Genomic DNA, 12977 nt, shown 5'->3' on the forward strand with positions numbered 1-12977 from the left:
GACTAAGTATTAACATAAGAAGTAAAGGACACGTTAGAGAGGATATTGAGGATACAGAAGATTTTGCCAAAACGTGAATTCTAGAGGGTAGAGTGGAGGGTACTGACCTTTAGGAGGTTGGGCAATGGGCTGGATTAGCAGATGTGCAGATCTGTAGAGAGAGGAAACTATGAGAGAGGAAGGGGACTTGCAGCCTTGTGCTTCTAGTGATTGACAGCACTGGGAAAGGGGTGTGATGGTAATCTTTTCCAAGGTCTCCAAGTCACCTTGTTCTGATAAAACTGAGAGTGTTAGAGGGGGAGGGAAGAGAATGTGGAATCTTATCAAGGCACACAGAACTCTGGTGCTGCTTTTCACTCCCCTGATGTTAGTTTGGAAGGCAAGGGAGCAGTGGAATTCCTGGGAGCCCCAGGGTGTTCTGAGTCTTCCTTCTTTATTCCTGTTTTTGTGTGTGACCTCAATCCTTCATTCTGTAGTCACAGCTGCTTCCAGACCTGAGGAAAACATGCTGGCTGAAACTTCAGCTATGGGGGCCATTAGAAACAGACAACAGGTACATGCTTCATTTTCAGACAAATGAAGCATCCTCTGGGAGCTGCAAGCCATCTTGTCTTCTCTCTGCCTGCTGCCAGAGAGCTTCCTCCCTGCTCAGCCTGCTCCACTCAGGATCATCAAGGGCTTTTGGTTTTCTGGCTTGGTTGACTCCATGGATGATGCTTCTCTATGGAGGAGCTCATGAGAAGAAGAGCACATAAGAAAAAACAAATCAACAGCAAAAAAAAAAAAAAAAAAAAAAGAGCACAAAAGAAGAAATGGGTGACAGCTGAGTCAAGAGTGATACATTCAGTTGAGGGTAGGTTGAATTTAAAATGTGGGCATCAAGAGAGACTGTCCAAAGGGCAGCAGGATATACTGGTCTGGCGCTCAGAAGAGTGATGTCTGGATTGGATACAGATTTGGGAGTTTTCAGCTGGTGGATGAAATAAGAAGAAGGGGAAAGATGTATTACAGAGAGATTATGAAGACGGAGAAGGGCTGGGGGTAGAGAACAGAATGCTGCGGAAGAACAACATCTGAAGGATGGTCAGAGGACAGATTGCCAATGGGATCAGAGAGGAACTGTCATGGGGGAACCAAAAAAGGGTGAGAGATTGAAAGAAGGAGCAAAGGATCCTTTCTCTTGGTAAGGTGGATATGTGAGCACTGGTGCTTAACACTTCTGATTTCAAATCCACATCTAAGGAATCAGTGTTCCACAGAAATAGAGAAGTACAAAAGAGGGTATGAACAAGATGGAAGCCATGGGAATCCTGCTAGAGAGAGGGAAGATGGGACGAGACTGAAGGACAGTCCTGGGGCTGTCTTACTATAACACATTTGGAGATGTTATGAAGATTTAAGTAAAATGGATAATTTTCTGGTAAAATAAAAGTTAAATCTGATTCAAGCCAATTTAGGAAAAAAGGAACATAATTTAAAAATGGAAAAATATTTTCAAATTTTATTTTAAAAGAGGTGGTAGGTTTAGATTTTACTGGCATTTTTGTTTGACATTCAAGGACAATATTATTTCCGGGTTCCATGAAATGTTCCACACATAAAAAGACAAAAACAAAACAAAAACATTCATGGACATGTTCCCAAATCATTTTCTGAAACTTGGCATAGCCTTAAAAATAAAGTCTGACCAAGAACACAAAAGTGACCGTTATAGAATAATCTCCCTTATGTATGTGGAGGTAAAAATAATAAAGCATTGGCAATCAAAACCCAGAAGTTTATTAAAAGAAAATCCCCCTGGCCAAGTAGGACTTGTTCCAGGATTGTAAGAAGAGTTTAATATTAGGATATCTATTAATATAACCCATCAGATAAAGAGGCCAAAGGACAAAAAAAATCACATGATTACTCCATACTTGCCAAAAAGTCATTTGAAATAATTCCACATGTATTCCTGATGGAAATTCTTCGTAAGCTAGGAACATTATGTATCTTTAAAACGAGTAAGGATGCCTTAGTTTAATTGTGAACATGTGTGGGATGTCTGGAATTTGCGTAGAAGGGAATCTTAAGAAATGACTTAGTTGGAAATGGATTTATCTTTATGTTGAATTTGCAGTGCACATGCTTTTCTCAGGCTATGTACGTGCTTGTGGTGGCTTTTAGAGTGGCTAGTGTTTTATATGAGAGCTCAGGCCACCTGTCAGCACCAGTACTGTACAATATTACATGATAGTAAAATACTAGTGGCATTTAAAGTTAAGTCAGGTGCCAGCCTCGTATCTCTCTAATATTTACCATACTTTTGGAAGTTCTCCCTTAATAAATCCCTGTCCTTACCCACTTCACTCCCTTTCCTCCTCCAAATGAGAAAGAATTACAGTTACAGAGGCAAAATTATTATTTCACATATTATAATAATCTGAAAATAACAGCTATCTTTTACTTGCTATATGCCAGGTTCTGTGTTGAGCACCTTATATACTCTAATTAACTTGAATGGCAATGCTGCAGAGGACATTATCATGCTGGCTTTATGGAAAGCACAGTGAAGCTCTGGAAAGCAAGGGACAGGAAAGCTTGTTAAGTGGCGTCCCAAAGCAGCACAATGGGATTTGAACACAACTGTGTCTGTGCCCATGCTCTGAACCAGTAAGCAACATTGTATTTCTTTATTAATGAATAAGAAATGGAAGCTAAAGGATTTTAGATTATAAAGCTAATAGAAGTATAATTTCTTATGTGTCAGCTATTACCAGTTAAAAAATATAAAAATGGTAATTCATAATAGCAACTCAGAGTATAAAATACTGTGTACTATGTTCTTAATGTTTGTGTCCCCCCAAAATTCATTTGTCAAAACTTAATCCACCAGTGTTACGATTTTAGAGGTGGGGCCTTTGGGAGGTGATTAGGTCATGAGGGCGGAGGCTTCATGATTGGGATTAGTGCCCTTATAAAGAGGTCTCAGAGAACTACCTTGCCCCTTCCACCATGAGGACATAGGTACAAGCCTCCATCTATAAACCAGGAAACAGGCCCTCTGCCAGTGCCTTGATCTTGGATTTTGCAGCTTCTGGAACTGTGACAAATACATTTCTGTTGTTTATAAACTCAGTTTATGACATGTTGTTTTAGCAGCCTGAATGGACCAAGACACTTGGAAAATAACAAAGAATTTGGGCAGGAAATATTTGAAGGCAATTCCAAGTATTTATGAGAGGCATAAAAGGTGTTTCAATAACTGGAAATATACGTTTTTGGATGAGAAATCTCATTACTCTAAAAATTTCACTGAAATTATTTTAGGAATTTCATGGAATTACTTTCAAAATATTATTTTTATAATTTGGTAGAAAATGAAAATTTGAGTGCAGACAAATAAAAAACTTCCACATGGGTACTTGTATTATTAATTATCAAACTATTAGTAAGCTACAATAATTAAAACATAATAGTAATATAAAAGTACAGTACAGTAATAAGTGCAAAAATAAAGTTACAAAACATTAGAATATAACAGATAACTCTAAAAGAGAATCATACATATTACCATTTATTGCATAATAAATGTAAAATTTTGAATCAGTGAAAAAAGAATAAATTATTCAACAAATGGTTTTAGAAATAATGATTAATCATTTGGGAAAAAATAGATTTCTTCATACTACATGGTGACAAATTCCAGATGGATGAAAATGATAAAAGTTAGAAGTACATATTGAGGATCTAGAGAAAGATACAGGTTATTTTATTTTTCTGTTCTCAGCATTGGGAAGTCCTTTCTAAATATAATTGAAAAGAAGAAAACATAGCTAAATAAATTTGAGACATTTAAAACTACGAAAAAGGAATCTTTTATATTGAAAATGTAATAAAATTGAAAAACAAATTTCAATCTGGGAAAATGTTAGCAATGTATATGAATGGTTGATTTTAATATTTATAAATAATTTTTAAACAGTCAACAGGAAATGAGTAAACAGTATCAAAATGGACAAGGACATGAACAGATAATTCACATACCAAAAAAGACAAGTAATTAAAAAAGGCATGAAAAATAACCCTTTCGATGAATAAATGTAAGTAAAACAATAATAAAATTCAATACTTCTGCATCATTCAAATTTGCTTGTTAAAAGGCTCTACTACTACAATTCAACAACAAAAACCAAACAGTCCAATTTTGAAATGAACAAAGGCCTTGACTAGATATTTCTCCAAATAAGATATACAAATGACCTATAAGCACATAAAAACTTGCTCTGTATCACTAAACATGAGATACCATCTTGTACCCACCAGGATCAAAAAGACCCAGAAAATAACAAGTATTGGTGAGGATGCAGAGAAAATGGAATCTTTGTGCATTACTGGTCAGATTCCAAAACTGTGCAGCCACTGTGGAAAATAGGATGGCAATTTCTTAAAAAATTAAACATAGAATTACCATATGATCCAGCAATTGCACTTCTGGTTATATACCCATAAGAAATGAAAGAGGGGACTTCAACAAGTATTTGTACACCCACTTCATATCAGCATTATTCACAGTAGCCAAAAGGTAGAAGCAACCCAAATATTCACTGATGCATGAATGAATAAACAAAATGTAGTATATACATACAATGGGATATTATTCAGCCTTAAAAAAAAAGGGAATTTAGATACATGCCACAACACAGAAAGACATTATGCCAAGTGAAATAATTCAATCACAAAAGGACAAATATTATATGATTTCTCTTATATGATAAATTCAGAGTAGTTGAATTCATATAGACAAAAAATCAAATGGCAGTTGCCAGATACTGGGGAAAGAGGGGGATGAGGAATTAGTAAATAGTGTTGAATGGGTACAGAGTTACAGTTGGAGATGATAAAAATGTTCTGGAGATGAATGGTGGTTAAGGTTGCACAACACTGTGAATGTACTTAATGTTGTAGAACTGTACACTTAAAAATGGTTAAAATGGTAAATTTTATGTTATGCATATTTTACCACAGTCAAGAAAAACCTAGGTTGGTTTTGATGTTTGCAGGGAATGGAATCTAAAAAAGAAGAAAAAAAATGAACTAGAAACAAATTACCAAGTTGGGTTGATGATTAAGAAATCTTAGTTTAGACTTCAGGTGGTCAAAATAAATAAGAAAATAAAATATTCTTCTTGGAGTTCCTACTCATGGATCTGCCTTCACATGGTTTTGAGGATTGAATTTAGACAACAAAAGTTGGTTTGGTAAACCCCAAACTGAAAAAATAACAAAATTTCGTTCCTGCCAATGATGTCCTAGGGGACTTGACAAAAACAAACACTCTAGAGTGGGAACATGCCCATTATCTCCACATGGATTTATAGATTCAATGCAGTTCCATTCAGAATCCCAGCGGGTGTTTTTGTGTAAATTGATCAGGTGATTCCAAAATGCATGTGGAAATGCAAGGAGTCAAAAAGAACCCAAATCAGTTTTGAAGAGCAAAGCTATAGGGCTTACTCTACCAGATATCAAGAACTTTTAAATGAAGTCATTACATTTAAGACAGTCCTGTACTGGTAGAAAGATAGACAAAGAGGCCAATGGGCAGAATAGAAACTTCCACATATTCAGTCAAAAGTGGTATACAGCTAGTGCTTGACTTATGACCACGGTCGAGACCGCGGACCGGTCGTAACACGATTTGGTTGTAAGTTGAGTAGGCTATATGTACAGTTGAAATGGTGCATGTGGAGATGGTAGTGCTGCCGGAAGCTGGTCCGCACTGTCGTATGCCCAGCTGGGCAATGTTTGCACTGCCAGATGTGGAGCAGTCATGGCTAGTGATTGTGGTCATAAAGTTGAATGGTCGTAAGTTGCATAGGTGATAAGTTGATCAATACCTGTACTCAAAATGAATCTTGACCCCTACCTCACACCATACCAGAAAAGCAATTCCAAATCAATTATAGATCCACCCGTGAAAGGTAAATAATAACAATTCTAGGAAATAATAATAGGGGAATATCTATATGACTTTGGAATAGGTAAAGATTTCATAAGCAGTACACAAAAAGCACAACCATAGGAGAGAAATTTAAAAATTAGACTACATTAAATTAAGAATTTCTGTGAAGAAGAAAAAAGGTAAGCCTCTTTTTTTTCTGTGTAGAAGAGAATGTCTGCAATACATTTTTCTCTCAATGTTTTCATATCCAGAATATGTAAATAACCTCTACAAATAAGAAAAAAACAACCCAATAGAAAAATGGGCAAAAGACTTGAACTACACAGGAAGATATCAAATGCCAACAAATATATAAAAACTGCTAAGCCCATTAATCGTTGGGGAAATACAAGTTAAAACCACATTGCAATATCACTAATTGCTATGAGATGGCCAAAATGAGAAGGATAATATGAAATGATGGTAGCACAAAGAGTGGATTGAACTCTTATACGTTGCTGGCAGGAATATGAATTGGTACAGCCACTTTGAAAAGTATGTTAAAGCTGAACATATGTATACCCTATAACCCCAAAATGCCACTTCTAGGTATATACCCAATAGGAGATCTTCATAGGTGCCACAGAGAATATATACAAGGAATGTTCATAGCAGTATAGCTTATAGCAGTCCAAAACAAGAAACAATCCAAATGTCCATCATCAGTAGAGCAGGTAAATAAATTGTGTTTAATTCATACAATGGAATGCTACATGGTAATAAAAATGAAAACTATTGCTACCTACAATGGCACAGATAATTTCAACATAATGTTGAGGAAAATAAGTCAAGCATAAAATACTGTATAATTCTATTTATCAAAAGTTCAAAAATGAGCAAATAATATTTTCAGAGTGAGGATACTATTTACCTTTAGTGATCTGAAGGGATATAGGAAAGATTCTGGGGTGTTAGTAATATTCTTTTTGTGATTTATGAGGTGGTCACACAAAGATCAAGAGTTCATATTTTTGAAAATTCATTAAGCTATAATCTCTTAATGTGTGCAGTTTTGGGGATGATATGCTTCGATGAAAAGTTTACTAAAAAAGACTATAACTTTTTTTGAGGTCACTGTGGTAATGAGAATAAAATACCTTAGAAGTATTTATACTCAGACCTAGTAATTCTATTTGTCATGAAACTTATCACAAACATATACAAATATTTATGCATTGGAATGTCTATTTTAAAATTTTTAAATGTATGAAATCTGGGAAAGAACCTAATTATGAAATCAGAAGGGACTGATGAAATAGATGTGGTAGAACAATGAAATGGAATGTCATGCCATCTTTAATATTTGTGTTGTCGATTATTTAAGAGTATAGGAAGACTATAACATTAGGTGGAAGAAAAAGCAAAATTTGTGTTTGTGTATACACTACTCTAATTCTGTTTTCAGTGGACATCTGCATAGAAAATACTGATGCCTGAGATCTCTCTCAGACACTTCAACTTAGTAGTTCTAGCCTATGGCCTGGGTTCCCTTGGTGATTTCAATGCGAAGCCAAGGTTTTGTTTTCTTTCATCTTTTTCCCTGAGTAGAAGTTACATTCCTTATTAATAATAGCTTCATAAATATGTATGAGATGTGCTGGGCACAAAGTAGGCACTCCATACATAAGTAATTCCTGATGGATGGACACAGAAACCTTTCTGGGAGATTTAGGGCATGTCTTCATGGCTAGAGATTTCTTTTTCATAGGTTGGATCGAGGTCCAGGTTCAGAAAGAACCATCAAGGAATGAGGCTCACTTTGGTCTATGGCTCCCCTGGGGCATTGGGTGGCTTATATCACCATTTCAAAATCTAAGTCACATGCTAATGAGTCTATGGCTCATCTTCTTGGGGATGCAAAATAGCTGAAGTGAAGTCTTACTGTAGTCAATTAGTATAACTAAAAGGCCAAAGAGGAAAACTCAGTTACATTACTGGAATGTTAGTTGTGATTACTGAAGTTATTCCAATGATGACATTTGGGGTTGGCTGGTGGTAGCAGTCATCTGATTTGAAATAAGGAGAGAAAATTAATAATGCCTTATGCTTGTGTATGCTTACAACATATTAGATATATTACATATTCTTAGGCCTTATAAAAACCACACCAATTGGGTATTAGCAGCCCCATCAGCATACCCATGAGGAAGCTGAGGCTTTGAGATGTTAGACAACTTGCCCATATTCACAGAGGTGTCAACCTCAAAGCCTATATTCCCTCAATATCATCAAAATGTGAACTTGTGTCATACAAGTGATGACAGAGATTTATACCAAACCTTCATATTAGATACTAGCAAGCCTTCTATATTGTCAATAAGTCAGTGGGAGAAAAGACATTCATTGAAATAAGGGATAATGGGACGTGAAATTTTTGTTTATATTCAATGGTCTCTGCCAAGCCCTTAGAAAATAAATTAGGCTGTGATCTTTCTGAAATAGTGGGAAGAAAGAGGGGTATGATACATCAGTGGCTTTCAAACTTGTTCAGCTCAACTAATTTCATAAAAAAGAAAAAACACAATTACATTAAACTATATTATGACTTGTGCTTACATACAAGAGTTTATTCCAAGGAAACTGTACTGGGATACCAAAGTCCAAGGTGGGGTTCATAGACATGGGTTTTGCCAGTAACTATCTGTGTGATTTCAAGCAAGTCACTGCCCCTCTTTGGGCCTCAATTTCCTCAAGAAAGAGAAAAAAGACATTAAAATAAAATACCCTTTGAAACTGTAGACCCTTTGTGAATCTGCTGCAAGCTATGAATCCTTTCCCTAGATGGTGCACATATGCACGTACATGCACAACTTTGAATACCAGTTCAGGTTGTTCACAGATTTTCCAAAGACTATTCACAGGCTTTCAAAGAGTATACCGGCCCTTAGTTTAAAATACCAATAATATGTGCTAATGGGATTATAGTCATGCTTATGAAAATAACCCTTATCTTTGAGAAATGCAACCTGATAGCATATTTATGGGTGAAATGAGTTCTTGTCTGGAATTTGCTTTAAAATGATCTAGTACATGTAGGGTGGTGGTGGTGGTGGGGGTGGTAATGCATAAAACACTACTGTCCATGAATTGATTGTGAAGCCACATGATTAGATCCATGACAGTTCTTTATACTGTTTTCTCTACTTTTGTGTATATTGAAATTTTCCATAATAAGATAAATTTTCACAATGAAAATGATCTAACCTTTCTCAGCTTCCACTTCCCTATCCATAAAACAGAAATATTAACAGAATCTTCTATTGTGAAGATTAAAGTTATACCTGACTTACAGTAAACATTCAGTAGATGCTCACTATTGTTCACTCAACTATGTAAATATAAAAATAGATTTAAAAAGATGTAAGATATAGATCAAAATGCTATTAATAGATGCCTCTGGATGATAAACCAACAGCTGATTTTTTTTTCTTTTTATAATTTATGTCTGGACTGTTCAAATATCTACAAAGAATATTTGTTACTCTTATAATAAGACAAAAAACCTAAGTCTTTAAAAAAAGTAATTTAAAAAGTCTTCCTTGAGAGAGTTTAATGCCCGAAGAAGTCTGAGCCATGTTTGTCTCACAAGATATTTTACAAACAAGACCACTTCATGGAAGAGTAAGATGGAATGCTTATTATGGTCTTGTTCACATTTTCCTCACCAAGTGCTCGTGCTCAGGGTGGAAGATCCTTGTAAACTCCAGTGAGCTTTAACACGCGGCCTTCCTAGCATAGAATGAATTGAGCCTTCCTCTCCTCTAGTTTCATGTCATCCTTGTCTTACCTTACCACCTGTTCCTCCGTACTAGCAGTTTAGCCTCTTTTAAGGGGCATGGATCCCTTTGGGAATATCACGAATGCTATGCCAAGAAAAAGTCACATTTAGGCATACAATATTGCATTCAATTTCCTAGTGTTCGGGGGCCCCCATAGTTCATCTCCACTAATTAAGCACACTGAAGCCATGACATCAAATTTAGGAATGTAGAAATACACATCCGGTATATCGACCACTTTGAGAAAAACTAATTTGTACAAAGCCATAAGCCAGATAAATTGGCGGATAATTACGGGCATTACATATGTGGTTTTTGCTCTGCCAAATAATTTCCATTAGGACATCTATAAATAGCAAATCCATACAATATGTTTGAATCATGCCGCTGTTTGCCCAAATGCTAAGCCCTTTCCAGAACACACCTAATGCAGAGTAACAGGCCAATTCAAAAAGTTTAATACCAGTGTCACTCTTGAGTTTAGCTACATTCTTTTACAGAATTCTAGCTTTCCTCTAAAATAGCCATTAACCTATATCACTTTGGGGACTGATGTTCAATGGCAGGCAGTGACACCCAGAACCTTTTTGACTGAGGAGTCATGTATATGGGTTATCAGATTGTTTTGGAGTGGGTCATTTGAGATGAGATGGATTCCATCTCTTTATCTCAGGAAGGAAAAGGATAAACATGACTGAGTCCTTAAACTATACCAGGGGGACATTAGGGCATCTCATGTACCCCTCACAATGATTCTGGAAGGTGGGGGCCTTTTCCCTCATTTCCAACTAAGTTTCAGAAAAGTTGACACACATACCTCAGGTCTGGCAGCTAGTAATTGACAGGAGAAAAAAAAGTAAATAAGATGCAAAGCGTTCAGGCTTAGATTACCATCATTGATGGCTAATTTCAGGGGGCTGAGAAATGTACAGTGCCCAGTACCACCCCAAATCCCCAGAGCCACTCAGGCTGCGATTTTCATCCTCCTGATTGTATCAATGGCTTCCAGGGATGCATGTGAAGGGAGACAGGATGGCACTTTTCCTTGCCCCATCTGACCTGTTCCTATCCTACCAACTGGCCTTTCCTTTCCTTTGCTGGTATACAGGGACTGCCTCACATTCCCCAAAATGCTTGGGGATCTCACAATGAAATCAGAATAAAGAGCCAGGAGCTCTACACTTAAAAGAATCCACATAACTACAAGCTCCATCTTAGGCTTTGCACCACCAGTTGAGTTGCCATTTGGCATTGCACTGCAAGCAGCCACATTTTACTGGATCCTCTTCCAAGATTTTCAAACATGTGCCTGGCACCCACGAGAGTTTCAGAAGTGTAACAGTGACAGGAGAAGTGCCGTGGGCTTGGTTTTGTGTGTATATGTTAGTGTAACTTTCATAAAAGCAAGTGTAAGTTCTTAGAGTATTAACTTCCACAAGAGGAACATCAACTTTCAAACAAACGCAGTATTTCCCCTTTCTTTTCTTTTTTCTCTTTTAGCGAGTGGCATCTGAAGGTAGGGATGATCCCTGTTAAGCAAAAGGTCTCTGAGACCCTTGGGATACATACTTGCTTTTCTGCAAGAGCATCCCTCGGCTGTCTCCATCCCTCGGCCTTCAGAGCCCACCCATTACCTACACGTGCTTTGGACACAAGCGGGTTCAAAGCACAAAACAACCAAGCCGCCACCCCGCAGGAAATGGATCTCCGGACCCGGAGCCACCACGAATTGCGTGTGTGAATGTGTGGGCGAGAAGGCTGGGTCCACGGGGACGCGGTCCAGCATCGTGGGCAGCGGGTCCCACCGGACGTTTCAGTCTCAGGGGAGGCACCGTCCAGCCCCGGCCCCCCAAGCAGGTGTCAGCCCCCCGCGCCCGCGCTGGACCGAAAGGAGAGGGCAGTGAGTTTGTGTTCTCCTGGGGCAAGTGCGCGCGGTACCTTGGATTCCTGGCTGCCGGTGGATGCAGGAGAGGGCGGCTGCTCGGCGCCCGCCGCCTCCCGGGGCAGCCCGTCCACGCCGTCCTGGCGGGGGCCGCTCGGAGGGATCATCGTGGCCGCGCGGGAACGGTGTTGGGCTCCCGGGGGAACAGCGAGGCTGCAGTCCCCCTGCGCGCCCTGCCCGCCGCGCGCGCCCGGCTGCTCAGCTCCGGGTCCCGGGGACTCCCATCCTCGCCCGGGCGCCGCCGTGCCCTCCTCCAGCCTCGCCCCTCTCCCGCCCGGCCCTGCCCACCTCCCCAGCACTTCCGCGGGCGTGGAGGACAGTGCGCCCCGCCCTGCCCTGCCGCGCCCGCGGCCACCTCGCCAGAGACCTGGCAGTCGTGGCTGCCACTCGGCCGCGGGCGAGCGGGGCGAGCGGGGCGAGCTGGGCTTCAGCTGGCCCGCGGGCGGAGGGAGGAGGCGGGGGCAGCTCCGGGGCGGGGCCGCGCGGCCAACGCCTGGAGTAGTGAGGGCAGGCAGGGGGCAGCGCCCTGGAGAGGGGGTGAGGGTGGAAAGCGGGGCGCGCGCCGGCACCGGGTGAGGGTGGCTCTTTAGAGAGGATGCCGAAAATTCAGACCCAAACCGCAAGGAATAGAAAATCTGTGAATGATATGGCCAGAAGGGACCACTTGCAATGACTCCCTCATTCCTCACCCCAAGGAATGGTGACTGAGAGAGACAGTGACTTAGCTAAGCTATTTATAGGGTTCAGTGACTGAGAGCAGCCATCCGAGTGCGGGGTCCCCGAGTCAGGGGCACTGCGCTTCCTCCATTCAGCTTTGATCTAAAGCAGAGCGATAAGGCGGTGTGTATATGGACACCTGTTCCTCGTCGGTTCCGCACTTCTTGTGCTAAATCCTTTCTTGTTACCTTACTTAATCCTTCCAGCTACTCTGGGTCTAGGGATTATGACTTCCATTTTATAGATGAGGAAACTGAGGTTGTAGGAAGGCTGAGTAATTTGCTTTAAGTTATTAAAACTGTAACTGGTGAAACTGGAATTTGAACTCATTTTGGCTTCAAAATCCATGCATTTCCGACTGTGGAGCCTCAAATCTAGGCCAGGTCTTGGCTGAAGAGCCATTGGGTGTTGCAGTATAGCAAGAGTTGAGGACTGTTCACAGAGGGGCAAACCAGCCTGTCTTACTAAATCTTTTGGAAACATAGGGATAGCCCCATTGAATAAAGATACAAGAAGGGTCCAGTTTATTTTAAAGACAACCTCAGTGTGCGGGCAA

At 39.7% G+C, this 12977-nt stretch overlaps 1 protein-coding gene across 1 annotated transcript in view; it reads right to left on the minus strand.

Moving 5' to 3' along the window:
- Positions 1-11966, minus strand: part of STAC (SH3 and cysteine rich domain) — a 160584-nt gene extending 148618 nt beyond the window's left edge. Inside the window, exon 1 of the mRNA XM_017508491.1 lies at positions 11701-11966. Within this exon, the coding sequence (XP_017363980.1) occupies positions 11701-11811 (111 nt within the window). The 5' untranslated portion in view covers positions 11812-11966. The remainder of the gene's footprint in view (positions 1-11700) is intronic.
- Positions 11967-12977: the final 1011 nt, after the last annotated feature.

The sequence above is a fragment of the Cebus imitator genome, unplaced genomic scaffold (assembly GCF_001604975.1).
Source record: "Cebus imitator isolate Cc_AM_T3 unplaced genomic scaffold, Cebus_imitator-1.0 Scaffold391, whole genome shotgun sequence".
Lineage (NCBI taxonomy): Eukaryota > Metazoa > Chordata > Mammalia > Primates > Cebidae > Cebus > Cebus imitator.